Genomic DNA, 16,857 nt, shown 5'->3' with positions numbered 1-16,857 from the left:
GAAAATTGATTTAAGAAAGTCCATTAGACTGAGAACGAGTAAGAAAAAAGTGGTTTACATTTTTTTTCAAAATGGCGGCTAGAAAAATTCTCAAACCTTAGCATGGCCATATCAGGGACACCTACCTTAGTATAAAAGTACGTATTCTGTTTGCAAGAAGCGTTTACATATTCACATGCAGAGGATAATCATGTTTACAGTTCATCTCAAGAGAGACCTCGTTGTGGATTACTGGTAGCCAATATAATAGAGTCTTTCGTAAGTAACATGTCTATCGAAAAATTAACTATTTTGTATAGTTTTGTGAATTGATGTTCATCCTCATGAGAAAGAACCCTTCCCGGTGCTGTACAGTTGATTTTGAAACAAACACCCCCTCCCCTCACCTACAGAGCTATTAAACGAAAGAATGGTTAGTTTTTTAAACCTTTATTAAAACACATAAATGCAAAAACTGTTTCAATTGTTGACAAATTATGGTATACAATTTTCAAAATGTCTTCCGTTCTGCTGAATGCACAAATGTAAGCGACGTATCAACTCTTCATGGACTCTGGTGAGCATGTCAAGCGTAACCATTTGTATAGTGTGTTGAATTCGTTCCACTAATTCAAGAATGGTGCGTGGCTTAGTCGCATAGACACGATCCTTGATGAGTACCCAGAAAAAGAAGTTCAAGGAAATCAAATCAAGTGATCGCGGAGGCCAACGGATTGGGCCTGTGCTACCGATCCATCTGCCTGGAAACACTTTGAGGAATAAACGCTTAATTTGAGCGACACTGTTTCCAAGTTCAAACCAGGCAGCAATTTTTCTCTTCTACAATAACGTTAAGTGGCTGCGTGGAAATTTATCATTCCAGTCCTTCACAACAATGTGTATAGACATGGCCGTGTGCCATTATCCTTGGCGTATAGAAGGCCATGTTCCAGGTAATTTTAAGTTGGCATCAAATGCACATTACACATGGGTAGCTTTCTCTGGCGGCAAGGGGAGGGGTGTTTGTTTCCAAATCGACTGTACGGCACCGGGAAGGGTTCTTTCTCGTGAGGATGAACATCATTTCAAAAAATTATCCAAAATGGAATAGTTTTCGATATTACTTTAACATTGGCTTGATGAGTGAAAACATTTATATTTATTTGTAACAAATGTCGGTACTTTCATCACGATAGTGAGAAAACAAAATGGCTGGAGCACGCTTGACGTTCGAGCAGCGAAAATGCATTCTGAAGTGGTTTATGAGGTTTGATGTCTCCTCCCATTTCCACGTAGAACTTGCGACATACAATCTCGTCATTTCGGTATCAAAGCTTCTACCAACTGTAGATGTTCCTGCGAGATAATGGAGCTTTATACCAAAGCGTGAGCGGAAATGCCGTTGCAACGTGATGGAATTTGTTTTCTTTAATTTCAACAATATTGGTCACTTGACATTTTGCCACACTAGCGACCCTGGCGGAGCAACGCGAACGCAATACGCACGCGCCAAGCGTCAATAAGACAGAGCTTTCCTATCCATCGATGCCTTGTACGTTCTTCTAGTATAAATCATTTACAATAAATAAGTCACATTATATGGGTATTAGTGCCTCCGTTAAAAATGACATGAAAAATGTTACCAAACATTTCCAGTTTCTATTTCGGAACGGAATTGAAGCAGTTTCAAATTATTGTCGACTATATTATTAGGAACGACCTTCTTATACTTTCGGAAATGTTTGCTATTGAAAATACAAGGTAACAGAAGAGACACACACACGCACACACAGCTTAATTAAGGTTACCAGGAAATGAAAATATATATAAAAATGAGCGAGAATAGTTTGCGTCTTAAATGGACAAAGCTATATGGTTTACTCACTCGTATAGCATTTTTTAATGTTTCCGCTTCTTGCCGTAGGCTGTCCAACTCATTCATACTTGCTCAACACGCACGGGATCGCACAGGAGCTGAAACAGAACAACGCATAATCATGACACACAAATTTAATAATGTGTAAGGCGGGCGCTCGATTCGTTTCATGCGAGGATACAATAATAATAATAATAATAATAATAATAATAATAATAATAATAATAATAATAATAATAATCTGTGGAATTGTCAATAACCAATTTGCTATCTCGCTAATGATCACTAGCGGCGATTCTCTGACAAAGCATATCTATTAAAATTTGTATAATTAAAATGTCCTTTTCACATTTCAAACAATTAAATTGTGAATTTTTTAATGCGACCGACTCAAAAACTGTTAAACAGTAAAGCTGTGTCTTAACGACAGAGTAAAATGTCTGACACTAGATCTCAACAACTGGTTTCCGTGTTAAGACGGCCAGTAGAGCAAGTTCCTAATATAGCGACACGAAAACTAGGTATCTAAGGCGCAATTCACGCAGAGAAGACGTGGCTCGGGCATCGGGCGGATGCATGATGACTTTTCGAGTCTCTCCCATGTAAACAAATGTATCAATGCACACAGAGAGGACGGGATGGGGGCACGCCACTTCGAAGCCAGCGATTCGCCTCTTTCGAGTCACGAGTGGCCCTTCAAAGCGACACGAAATCGAAAATCGAAAAAGAGAGGAGAATTGGGAGGACAAACTTAAAAGGTACGCAAAACGCGTCCTTGCAAGGGGTTGGGGGCTGTAAGAAACTAAATATGTGAGCTCCAAGCCTGTTGGCCACTAGTCTCACTCCGGGTTACGTTGCTCCACTGAAGGAGCTCTAGAAAATTTTGAAGGGAAAAACCGAAAATGGACGTAACCTCTTAGGTACCACATACGCGAGGGGGATGGAAATGATCAAAATGATCATGGGACGGGACGAGGAGGAGATGGCTGGTGTAGATCTGCACATTGAAATGAAATGTCATTTCGCAGTGCAGGAGGAGTCAAGAAGACTGTCGATCAAAGCGACACGTGGCGTCTGACTGAAAAAGAAAATCAGCGATGATTTTGAATTTGATATTCAATTTTGTGAAGAGATGGTGTAATATAGTATAGAAACACTGGTGGGACATTATATAACAATTCTGGAAACGGTCAGGATACATGTTCAATTCTTTCATCTCATCTTCTACTCCAAAATATCTGAGAACTCGCTTTGAATACCTTACAACTTTGCGGAATCAACATCAGACTTTATTATCCATTCCTCGTCACCGTACCTCTTCCTATTCATCCTCTTTCACTGTGTCAGTTTGTCGCCTATGAAACCCTTTACGTCGGCATGTCAGGGACTGCCGAACAGTTAATCAATTTAAATTAAGAATTAAAATTATATACTTTTACACGGAATTGATTTGTGTTAGCCGAATTTAATAGATTATTCTATATGTTTGTATAAATTATCATTTAGGCCTATTATAAAGTGGAAATAGGATATAAATTGCAATTAATTATGTACCATGTTTAGTCAATATTTCATTATACAGTATATAAGCTCCTTAATGTGCATGGTAACGATTTCATATTTAAATATTACTACGTTTTATTCTTTAAATTTATATTTCACTTCTGGTAGTGTGGAAGAGAAGGCTCATAGCCTTAACTCTTTCAGAATAAATAAATAAACAAACAAGTAAATAAATAAATCATACATTCCTTTTTTTTCAACCACTAAGGCTTCACATAAAATGTTATGTTTTTAATATTAGCAAGTTTACGAGAGCCAGGGCATCCTCATCGTCTGAAAAATTACATTACGAAAGCTGTGGGACGCGCAAGTGTTGCAAGGGTTTTTGACTCTTCAGTATGCTTTGCTCACGTCATTTCTCCGCCCGACGTCCGAGTCACGTCCTATCTACGTCTTCTCTGTGTGAATTGCGCCAAGATCTAGTGTCAGACATTTTGCTCTCCCGTTAAAACCCAGCTTAACGGTTACTACTTTCTTATTTCAATGACCTTAATAAAAAAATCGGGGTGTGGGAACACGGCCGTGGTTTTTAATACGTGAATACGTACCGATAGATCTAAACGAGATCTTTCGTTTTGTACCACAGGCCTAATGTCCGGAAATTTTCGCCCATGCCCAAAATGGCCGCCAGTTGCCGCAGGCCTCCACTAAGTTCATGCTCGCATCGTAGTAGTATAGCCTACCTGATCGAACGAGACCACATTTATTTCAATCGTGTCACGAAGTAATGGTGTCGAAATGGACCATCCTGTAAACGTTACAATGCCGTTCTCGTCCTGGTACCCCAAATATCGCTCTGATTTCAAAGACGTAATCTTACTTATTTATGGCTTTTAAGGAACCCGGAGGTTCATTGCCGCCCTCACATAAGCCCGCCATCGGTTCCCATCCTGAGATAGATTAATCCAATCTCTACCTCCCTCAAATCCATTTTAATATTATCCTCCCATCTACGTCTCGCCATCCCCAAAGGACTTTTTTCCTCTGCCCTCCCAACTAACACTCTATATGAATTTCTGAATTCGCCCATACGTGCTACATGCCCTGCCCATCTCAAATGGCTGGATTTAATGTTCCTAATTATGTCAAGTGAAGAATACAATGCGTGCAGCTCTGAGTTGTGTAACTTTCTCCATTCTCCTGTAACTTCATCCCTCTTAGCCCCAAATATTTTCCTAAGAACCTGATTCTCAAACACATTTAACCTCTGTTCCTCTCTCAAAGTGACAATCCAAGTTTCACAACCATACAGAACAACCGGTAATATAACTGTTTTATAAATTCTAACTTTCAGGTTTTTTGAGAGCATACTGGATGACAAAAGCTTCTCAACCGAATAATAACACGCATTTCCCATATTTATTCTGCGTTTAATTTCCTCCCGATTGCCATTTATATTTGTTACTGTTGCTCAAAGACGTAATCAAGTCACAAAAAAATCTAAATGAGGGGCATAAAAGCATAAACACGTAATGAAAGCGTAGCATAATACCTCTCTGTCGAAACATGACTACATAAGCTTGTCGCAAATTAACACTCTTGTGCGCGAGAAGGACAATTGAATGAGGCATGTACATAACTCCAAAGTCATTCTCTTCACGAACAAGAAAGGCAAGTATAATATGCGGCTCCACGACTCCTAAAACGGATTACGTAACACAGTAGTAATTAATTTGATATTACAAAACTCAGTAAAATAAATATTCGTTCACAGATAATAGAAATACACTTTAAAAAAACCAACAATTAATATTTGAGGAGAAAAATTCGCTCCGGCGCCGGGGATCGAACCCGGGTCGTTGGTTCTACGTTACAGCCGCGGTGAGATGAGATGAGATGAGATGAAGAGGATTTTCTGGGATGCCTCAGAGGAGTTTCCGGAGAAAAACAGTGTTACTTGGACCACGGGCTTGCCCAACACAAGTTATAAATCGGGGGTACACCGGGGATCGAACCTGGGTCCACAGGATTATAAATCCAGCGCTCTAACAACTAGACATTCGTAACAGAAGTAATACATAATGTATGAATGCGACCTGAAACTTATGTGTGACCTCAATGTGTCGACCGTAATTCAAGAAAACGCATCTTCTTCGTAAGATGTTCAACCTTGACAAAATTTCTCACATTTAAATATAATCATAGTTTCACAGTAAGACAACAATACTTCTTAAGATTTGTCCTGTAATGACGTGAAAATACATTCACTGCTGTTCCTTCGTCTCCACATTATACAGTAGACCTAAATATCATCCTTGTTTTCAATAGAAGACGCAGTGATCGTTTCTACAATATCTTAAATAGACATAACAAACTATTCTGTCTGTCATCTGTCCTATAAGATGCCAATCTTTCTTCTTACTTATCTTTAACAGTGTATAAATGTGATTAGATCCTCTGATTGAGGTTCTGGCTGATATGTAGAGTATTGTACCTTCAGCATAAGTGTACGTTTGAAATTTTTTTTTTTTTTTTTAATTGTTGCTGCTAACTAGAGGAGTCACTCTGAAGTAGACTGTAGAGAAAGCCGCTAAGTAGCTCTGGTCGTAGTTTCGGTTTGATTTATTGCAAAGTTCGAGTTCTGTGGTCAAAACCATTCTTTTAGTACCAAAAGTAAACATTTCGTTCATTGATACACGTTTCCCAACACAAAAACAAATTGTATTTGTGACTATGAATCGAATACAGTGTGTTTCCAATCATCTGGTGAGTAATAACATATTTTAATTTCAATGATTTATTCGAATATCTAGTTTTGGGAGCCATATTTGTTTATATGTGCATCCTCTTGTACTTTGGAACACAAAACATTTTGTACCATGGAACATGTTCCAAGGTACAAAAGAACATGTTCCAAGGTAGAAGATTCTATCGGTTTTTGTTTTTCTTTTATTTTTAAGATCATGTCACGAAGTAAGTCTGGAGTTAAGAGATCCACAATTGATCCAGATGCCTTGAGGAAAGCTGTTGAAGCAGTTATTGCTCCTCCAGGAAATAAAATTTCAATCAGGGAAGTCTGCTCTTGTTTATGATAAATAAATTTCAAATATAATTGTCAGTTTTTACAGCTACATTCCCAGCTACAGTCCATGTGTTACAAGAGGGTATGTTTCAAGGTAGGCCTACATGAATCTGATATATCTTCGAACACATTACATATCCCTTTATTTTATTTTTTCCATTCTTAATAGGTCTGTAAAACAGGAAAGTACATACAGATAGTTGAAAAAGGAATCTTCAGTAATTATTTGAAGCATTTTTTCATTTTAAAAATTTATTTTCTCAACATTAAAAAAGAAATAAAATAAAATGTGAAAAGTGTTTCAAGGTATAACAGTATCCCTTACATCTATTATCAGTACATCTCACTTGACGATAAGTGTCAGATCAGAGGAAGAACAACTGTTTGTAAGCATCTAAAGTCTGATTAATGTAATATGTAGCTAGAGTCGACGGCATTTCGGAAGGCGGTCGGCTGCTATATGCGCCGTAGCATTTCTGGTATATGACGTCACAAACTTGTACAGTAGAACCAGTCTGTAACAAATACTTATCGAGTTCGTTTGTTCACGTGTGAGTGTTTCAATACATTGAATAAGTAAAACTAACATTTACTGTATGTGTAAGGTAAATGAAAGAAGAGGCTGTAAAAAGACAAGTATTACACAGGCAGAAGCGGAAAATAGTGTTTAAGGTGTATAATTACTTTAAAAACCTTGACGAACAAAACGCTATCGGCCATCATGATACTGGCTGCAACGTTGCCAACATACAAGAAACGATTGCAGAAGCATGTGGTGTGGGATTGAGGACCGTGCAAAAAATATTGTTAGTGCAGGAAACAGGGTTTGTTTGGCGTCATGCTTACAGTAATCAACGGCTAAGGTTATTATTGTCTTTTGATACTTTAAATTCTCTCCTGTGCTATTTGTATTGCACGTACCCGTGAAGTAAGTAGATGTGGCAATGTTGTACGCTGTATTACTCTATCTGACTCTCTCGACGCAAACGCTAGCAGACGACCGCCTTCCGAATTGCCATCGACTCCAGTCAACGATGTATGCAATGGAAGGGGAAAGGAACTGGCCATCCTACCCCATTACCTCTTGGCCTAGTTGCCTCATAAGTGTGATGCCTTGTTGTATCACTTCTGAAGTTCAGACCTGTCTTCGGACGACAATTGACTAGACAACAAACAATGTGACTAAAGTGAATCATATTATGAATTAATTATTGAGTGCCGGAATAAATAATGAAAATAAACGTTGCTTTTGTATTACACAGTCACTCGCGGAAAAATTTGTAGTTATACAACTTAAAAAAAATTATGTGTGTCAGTATTTATTATGTGAAACCTGTGTCTATGGTCCATTCACGTCTTCAGAATGCTTCAAATCAAATTCTAGTCCGTCGGAGATACGTAAATGTTTTCTAATGGCTGACAGTAGCAGAGCGCTGTTCATACGATGCGGTTTGTTTAACAACGAGATGGCAGAAGTTGCTTTTATTCTGGAACCACTACACTAGTTCCGGTTCACCAGAAACCAACAGTTCCACAATAACAGTTTGACAGATGAACTGTGCGCTAAAACGTCCATACTTCTGTAAAATGTTATGTTTTATTTAACGACGCTCGCAACTACAGAGGTTATATCACCGTCGCCGGATGTGCCGGAATTTTGTCCCGCAGGAGTTCTTTTACATGCCAGTAAATCTACTGACATGAGCCTGTCGCATTTAAGCACACATAAATGCCATCGACCTGGCCCGGGATAGAACCCGCAACCTTGGGCATATAAGGCCAGCGCTATACCAACTCGCCAACCAGGTCGACTACTTCTGTATCATCTGTGAGAAGTATATGAAACAACATAGTAACTGTATACAGGATTCGAGAAGGAGACTAGTAGTTTTTTACAGTAGGCTATTAAATATCTGAAGTATGTAACGATTACACGTGTATAATATTTTGTGCGAGATCGTGCGTATTTGCTTGTTTTCCGCACAGAGCCAATACGCGGGAAGTGTGAAATACCACATTCAGTATTCCCAACGTAACACACATAACAATTTCCCTCTTCTTACCGCTTAAGCGCGACATTCATTTTACTGCTTTAGGTTTTAACATTATTTTTAGAGACGTTTAACATAATAATAATTATAAATTGGAAACTTACCACTGCAATTTCACCTAAATTGCAATGTTAATTATTGTTTTTAAATATTTGCAAAAATTAAGTAAAGTCTATTACTCCACGAAACTTATTGCATTCCTGATACAAGTAACATTAAGGAAGCCGTGAAAAAATCAACAACATTCCAGATGCGGATATTACTGCAATATGTTATATAAATAATATTGTTAACATATTAAAATGAAAAATAAATCATTACATAACCTTACCGTTTGTTTTAAGTTCGCATTTATAGACTGGGGGGGGGGGGAAAGACAAACGTATATCACGGCCTGCTGGAGTATAGTAAACACAGAAAACATTTTATAGCAACAATGTTGAAGAAAGATATTTTGGTTTTCCGAAGTTGCCGTCATTAAACAGAAACCAACATGGAGATTTCATTGCAACTAATTAGAAATTCGTCTTTCAGTATGTAATAAACGATCTTCGCACAAAATAATGTACGATACACGAGCGGTATGTTTGTTTTCATGTTCTCGGAAATTAAAAAAGCTCAACTACGTTTCGCTTTTTCAATCTTTTCCTCGACCATGAAAACGTCAACATACCGCTCTTGTAACGTATATTACTATTGCAACAAAACGTCGATCTTAAAATGTATACAATATTAGCCGGAGAAATAAAACTGGGAATACAATGGGATCCACTGTTTCCATAAACTGAAACCTTCGTACATAGTGTGTGTTCTCTACTGTTACAGCCAGAGTTAGAAGAGTACTCGTCTTTATTTAAGGTATTTATGACTTTATGCCGGGTTTACACAGGGCGTGAATCATAAGCGTGAATATTCTAACGTGCTCGCCCTCGTCGCTTCCAACGATAGTGTGGAAGCGTGAACTGTTTACACTGAATGAAAGAGATGTGGCCCTGAACGACTTTGACTTGGCTTTTACGAGGATTGAATGGCTCTGTACACTTGGGCACACTTTGGCCCATTGTGCGCCCTATACATGCGATGATTATCAGAGTCTGAAATGTGGCCCGGGTGGAATTCGTGAATCCGACGCTAACAGATGGGTCACCCTATCTCAGACCCTGATAGAGCCAGGTCTCGTTCGCATTTGAGTAGCCCAATAATGCCCCAAGGGCCCGAGCCCTAATCCCTTCCTATATCAGCATCGGAAACCCCTACTACACTACACCCAAGACTTTACCCCAGCCTATTTGTACTATTGCAGATGATAAATAAAATGAGAGGGATCGAACCCGGGCCGACCAGTGCGCTAGCACTTGAGTCACAGATGTGGCTCATGGGCGATTTAGTTGCAAAAGGCTGTGCTATTGTCAAGTCAATTTTTAATGTGCTTTTCAATAAAAACGCATTAATACTTAATAAAAATATGTATCAATCTCGAATATACTGACTCTCGGATATCGAATAAGAACAAAATACGTAATTATTTATGAGAAATCCTTGTGCACAAAGTTACGGCAGACACAAAACCAGTTTCTCCATAATAAGATTAGCATATTGTTGTTTAGTCAAATGTCCGAAGTAAGGTTTAAACCCTGTAAGATACACCAATAAGGCACCACTCATGAAACAACTAAGCCACGAGATAAGGGGTAGGGTGGACAGTTCGTTTCTAATGTGAATTTCTTAAAAACAGACTTTCTAATTATAAGCCTATTTCGTATAGGTACCGAGAAATTAATAAACCGTGTCATAAAGATGACACGTACATTTCTCATATACGTACCTATTCTTACCACGTTATCAATTATATTCTTAATTATAGTTTCTTTTCTTCAACCAACATTAAAAAGACGCACAGAAGTGATATCGTAGTAAGAAAATATACCGTGCATTTCCTGCATCACATGTAAGGATTACACTGGTCAACAGTGATTTTGTTAAATGTAAAATTTCTGCTATCTCATATGTAATTTCATCTGCTGATTCCAAAAATGAAATCAGATTTTTTCCACCACCTGCCATTTTTTTGTAATTTTAGAAAAACTTATATTTATTTTTATTGCTTTATACAATCACTAGATAACATTGGTGATGTACCAGCACGATTCAAAACAACAAAGCATCAACATCAGCATTTCCGCATACTCGAGTATCATGTTGTTTCTTATTATGGCTCAATCAGCGTATCGTAGAAGTTTGCAAATCGCCTATACGATCCAAAAGATCATACACTTTGGGAAAGCGTCCACATGCTGCTCACCTTAGCATTTGTTCTTTTTGAGAATCTTGATATGCATTAAATATTCTTCTAGAAATAGTTCCAGCTCCCATGCTTGAAGAATGGGTACACCTGCAAAAAGACGACGAACCGTTCCCCCTCGATATTACCCGGAATTGTGGAACTTGTATGAAGACAATTTGGCGGATGCCATCGCACGAACAACATTAGTGAAGGCTGACACAACCGCTTCCAACTGTTAATAGGGAAACATCATCCTCCGTTACATGCCGCACTGGATGAATTCCAGAAGGATTAAGTTGATGTAGAAAGTGTCTTAACACAAATTGTTACTTGGTCAGTCAGTACAGTCAAAACCAAAAACAAGTGATTTCCGGTCCAAAATCGGATATTAATAAATTGTCATGGAGTAAGTAGCCTACAAAATGTTTTTAAACTGAAGACAGGATCGAGAAATATCTCAGAAAACTAGTTACAACTTTACCTTGTAGCAATATTGAATGTAATACTATTTAATAAATAATAAATTCAACCATGTTTCATTTCATTAAAGTATCACTTTTCTTGTGTTTGAGAAGAAGGTCGGGAAGAAATGACCGGGAAAAAGAATACTGGGAAAATAATTTGGGTAAATCAGCTTGTATTTAAATATTTTGGTAGAAAATGGCGTTGAGAATTTTCAAATTGGGGAAAACTGTACAGCAATCATACAGTGTCTTAGGGGTACACGTGCAAATATTTCTATATTTGTTCAAGAAAAATGCATGTAAAATAACTTCGTACTTATATATTTTTTTTCTTGCTCTAGTAGTTTTTACCATGAATGTGTTATTATTTTACATCTGACTATAATGACTATAAAACGCCTGTTAGGTTAGACTATACGCACATCCTACATCCTTGAATCGCATGTACTCCAGCATAAACACTCTCAGTCAGTTAAGAGTAATTAACCTTGCAGAAAGCTCACTCATCAACATTTGACATAATAGAGAATTAACTGATACTGAATCAGCCGATATTCATTTAATGTAAGGAACAGCAAAAGAATCCACAAACGTGGTAAATAGCTCTATTGGCTACGAATTCCAAATACAGTAGAACCTCTATTATCCGTGGTAATGAAGGGGATGGGCTGAACGGTTAATCGAAAAAATCGGATAGTCCGTACCATGAAATATTTTTGTAAATTTAATAAATTCCTCTATAGCCTTGTATTTAACAGGTTAGGCAGAGGATCACAAGTTCACTAATTGAAGTCTGTTGTCAACGACGGGTTTTGAAGGGCAAGAAAACTCCTTGTAATGGCTGCCTGTGGAAAGTGAAGGTCTCGTGTTGTAGATTTACATACTTCATACGCTCCAAACTCGTATTCTGTTATGAGATGAGCCACAGTTTCTCTTTTCCCAAACTACTCAATTATTTACACTTTTTTCCCTCGATACTTAACACAACAAAATTTCTTTTGACACTCGTAGGAGATATTTGCTATAGAAGTTATATAATACTACAATTCGATCAGTAGACTATACTGTGTAAGGGAAAAGGCTTGTAATAACATTCTCTAGAAAAAATTACGTGCTAATACAATGTAGACTACAGTAATTTATATATTTCTGCAGAAAAAAAGAGAGAGAAAGGCAGACGGATAATCCACCAACCGGTTAATAGGGTGACGAATAATCGGGGTTCTATTGTAGACCAATTTTCGCTGCCGTGTACCAAATATTTCGGGATATAGGATCTCTTCGTCCTCGAATCGAGGATCGTGGACCGCAGTGTGACATTTCCTTTCGTAATGTGACACAACTTTTCTAGTAAAAATTCTATACCGGTTAAGAAAATATTAATTTTTGCTAACTGAGATATAATTTTATTTCGTAGGTGCAAGCCGTCAGTGTGGAGTAGTTGCTTGACTAGTGGAATTGTGTGTTTGCTCCTCGTCAACACAATGGAATCGCATAATACCGCGCAACGGTATACCATCTTGTTTTGTATGGAACTCGGTGAAAATGCCAGAAGAACAAACTTCCCGATGACATAAAATGTTTCTGAAGGCAGAAGCAACGTTGGAGATGAACACCGGAGTGGGCAGCCAACAACTGCACGGACAGATGACAACATTGTTAATGTTTTACGAACTGACAGGTCATTAACAGCCAAAATTATAGCACAGGAATTGAACATGAATCGGGGAAAACTGTTGTCATTCTTACTGATGACCTAGGCATGAGAAAAATTTGTTCTAAAGTGGTTCCAAAAAATCTCACCGGGCAATAGCGAGATGAACGGAGAAATGTGGCTGCTGACCTGTTTCAACACTGCAGCCTCCATGCCACTTCTTATTCTCAAAAGTGAAATTAGTTGTGAAAGAAGGCAATTTTCAAACAAGAGAAGACGTCCAAAAGGCTGTAACCCAGGCATTAAACAGTGTCTCAAAAGATTAGTTTCACAGTTGCTACCAGCAGTAACAGAAACGTTGGGATTACTGTATGCAGTCTCAAAGGAACGAACTACTTTGAAGGTAGTTGGTTAAAAATGTAAGTTAAAGTGTGTTTTAACTAGTCTCATTACTTTGTCAGATCTCGTACATTTCACCACATTTACATATAAATCCCACAAGGGTAGCTGCCCTTAAGTAAGGGTTGCCAAAAGACACAGCATACTAAACAAATAAAATGAAAATAAACATTTGCGTTATCACTATTTATGATGTTTATTTTCAAATGGAAGCTACCCTTGGGAAAGTACTTTTATTCAATAATTATTAGTAATCAAATAGAATATAAGGAAATTTAGGTGTACAGATGATTATGTAAAATCTGAACAGAATATTTCATTACGTCTATAGCAATAATTTTCAAAATATTTAAAGGAATTCAAAAAGACTCAAAACATTTAACTGAGAATTTTGGAATTGTTCCCCTTGCTCCGAACAATAGGCCAAATACTTCAATCTGTCCTTGTATATGATAATAATCTCTAAAATACTGAATTGTAGGGTTACAGATAGTCTTCTTTTCTTCATGTAATGCTACAGGTTGTTCAACTGCAGTTTCAAAGCGCACGGTGGGATCGATGATAATTGCTCTGTCATTTCTTCTATCAATGGCAATGATGTCAACTCGCCGAGAATTTCCATCTTTTGCAAGGCAGTGGACTTCTTGGTGAACCTCGTAGAAGGAAGGAAGACTTTTAGCAATAAGTTCTCGTATTGCATGGTGTCTAGTATTCCGGATGAGAGCTCCATGTTGGCAGAATCCCAGGACGTGAGGTAAGGTTTCTATGTCAGTGCAATGTCTGCACTGGGAGCCATCCTGAGACCGACCTGGCATGGCACGCACGTTTGATACTTGTCCTATCATTTTAATTGCCTCCTTCCACTCGGATACAGAGACCATCCCTTGTTTTTATCCAAAGGTTAGCTGGCGTGTATTCCTCAAATAATGCCACACCTCTGCCTTTCTGCTTGAGAGTGCGCCATTTTTTGTATCCCTCATCTCTTAATATATATTTTATGCTCGACCATGCCGAAATGTAGTAATCATACACCTGGTAGCAGTCCTTTAATGCATGTCATTGAAGTACACCTATCCATTAAAGTTCAGGTTTTCGATTATTCTCGGATATGCAATCGAAAGACAACGAGGGAAACGTCACGGAGACTGGAAATCCAATACTATCGCAGAAGGTTATGTTCTGTTACTATAATAATTAGCGTTAATTGTAAATAATATTCAAATAAATTCAATTTGTCATCTCGTTTTTCAATTCTAAATCCATTTCCAGGTTATATCAAAATTAGTTCTAGATTATATCAACGTCAATGACATTATTGTTCCTCGGAAAAAATCAATACCTTTGCGTCTGCGCACATCTCACAATTTACGAGCTATGCACAAGGTCTCTTCCCCTCTTCAGTCAGATGAGAATAAAATGAATACTTCTGAATAATTTCAAGTTACAAATATGGTCGAGCATAAAAAGTCGTATGAAACTTGCCTATAATGGTAATTAAGACGCTCGTATGAAAATTATGAAACTCGCTTGCGTCGTTTCATAAACAAACATACTCGCGTCTTAATTACTATCATTATAGGCTCGTTGCATAATGTACTATCTCAGCGTTGTACTAGTTATTTCTTTAGTCACTGCAAGCAATTGTTCTCTTTGTATGCCCAATTTATTAAGACAGTTATTAGCCTCGGCTTCTAGATTTCTTGATGCATTAACATGATAGTTATTGATGGTTTGCAATGTAAGGCAGTTATACCGTTGAATGTAAGCTTCCCACGTGGCTCGAAATAATCCCAAGCCTTTAACTTTAGGGGAACTATATATCATGTGATCTGGTGTCATGCGGCAGATCTAAAATTTGTTCTTAAAAGAACAGATTGTAAATAATAAGCTATTAAAAAGATAAAGTAAAATAAAAGTCTCAATGCTTACGCCTCGTATAAATATAAGTGAAAATGTGTCACAAATAAAACTGAATACCACTCCGAAAAACAATAAATGAGCAGGTGGAAAGACGTCGTTGCCACTTCAGAGTTATTTTCCATATCGGCATACTCAGAACATCTCTGGTGTGCTCTACTTCTTGACTCTCTGAGGCGGTGCAGTGCCTTTTAAAGCAGAATTTGTAATACAGCATACAGGTGTCTACAGGAATACAATCCCATACAAATGAAAGGGCGCAGTCTGGGACACAGCCTCTCTTGTTATTGATCACTCACAGCGCCCGCCCGACTGGCGAGACGGACACACTCCACACCAACTCAACTTCACCATGCGTGTTTCACGACCAGTATCAATTATTTAGCACAACGCTTCTCTGGAACAATAGTTTATTCTACATTAAACCACAAATCGTTAAACTGATAATCTACGCAAAGCATCGATTTTCTATTACATTCATAAGTACAAAGATACTAACTTACATGTAGTTTTCGGTTTCACTTTCTCAATATACGGGGCTGAAAATTTACCTGAAACTCCACAGAAATCTATATATATAATTTGAACTGGTAATGGAAATTACGAGAAAACGGCTGAACGGATTTTAATGAGTGACCCCTCATTTTCATGCCTGGCATCTAAAGTTTTTCGGAAAAATAGTAGTTTTCAGTGAAATGTCAATTTTCCTACATAATTTTCCTTACTTACTGGCTTTTAAGGAACCCGGAGGTTCATTGCCGCCCTCACATAAGCCCGCCATTGGTCCCTATCCTGAGCAAAATTAATCCATTCTCTATCGTCATATCCCACCTCCCTCAAATCCATTTTAATATTATCTTTCCATCTACGTCTTGGCCTCCCTAAAGGTCTTTTTCCCTCCGGCCTCCCAACTAACACTCTATATGCATTTCTTGATTCGCCCATACGTGCTACATGCCCTGCCCATCTCAAACGTCTGGATTTAATGTTCCTAATTATGTCAGGTGAAGAATACAATGCGTGCAGTTCTGTGTTGTGTAACTTTCTCCATTGTCCTGTAACTTCATCCCTCTTAGCCCCAAATATACATAATTTTCCTATTTTCCAAAATCCATCTGTTGTCAGTTTTGAGAAATAATTTTATTGAATCACGGCCGACTTGATTGAATTTCAGAACAAAACACACACCACAATAAACAATAGGCTATTACACGAAGGCCATGACCTGCAGGATTGCCGACATATTTAGAGCTCAATTCAATTTGTTATTAAAAACTGATTCTGCAGTGTATAATTTTCTGAGTACAGCTGTGTATTGGATATTCAAATCTACGAAACTTGAGGTGGTTTGATGACATTATTACCATTAGAAATTAAATATTATTATAGTTAATATCATGATGCATCTATTTTTCATTAACTTTATTGTACATAATATTGTCTTATAGGCTTATATATAAATTGAACTGGTAATGGAAATTACGAGAAAACGGCTGAACGGATTTTAATGAGTGAACCCTCATTTTCATGCATGGCATCCAGAAAAATAGTAGTTTTCAGTGAAATGTCAATTTTCCTACGTAATTTTCCTATTTTCCAAAATCCATCTGTTGTCAGTTTTGAGAACTAATTTTATTGGATCACGGCC

The 16,857-nt window shown here is 37.8% G+C and overlaps 1 protein-coding gene across 4 annotated transcripts in view; it reads right to left on the bottom strand.

Moving 5' to 3' along the window:
• Gbeta13F (guanine nucleotide-binding protein subunit beta-1) overlaps window positions 1–16,857 on the bottom strand; it is a 191,752-nt gene that overhangs the window by 93,394 nt on the left and 81,501 nt on the right. For all 4 annotated transcript variants that reach the window (XM_069835226.1, XM_069835251.1, XM_069835243.1 and 1 more), the window contains exon 2: window positions 1,865–1,953. In XM_069835226.1, the coding sequence (XP_069691327.1) occupies window positions 1,865–1,921 (57 nt within the window). In that variant the 5' untranslated portion in view covers window positions 1,922–1,953. The remainder of the gene's footprint in view (window positions 1–1,864; window positions 1,954–16,857) is intronic.

The sequence above is a fragment of the Periplaneta americana genome, chromosome 1 (genome assembly GCF_040183065.1).
Source record: "Periplaneta americana isolate PAMFEO1 chromosome 1, P.americana_PAMFEO1_priV1, whole genome shotgun sequence".
In the NCBI taxonomy this organism is placed as follows: domain Eukaryota; kingdom Metazoa; phylum Arthropoda; class Insecta; order Blattodea; family Blattidae; genus Periplaneta; species Periplaneta americana.
The sequence above is the reverse complement of the archived record's forward strand: the minus strand, read 5'-3'. Positions and strand labels throughout refer to the sequence as shown.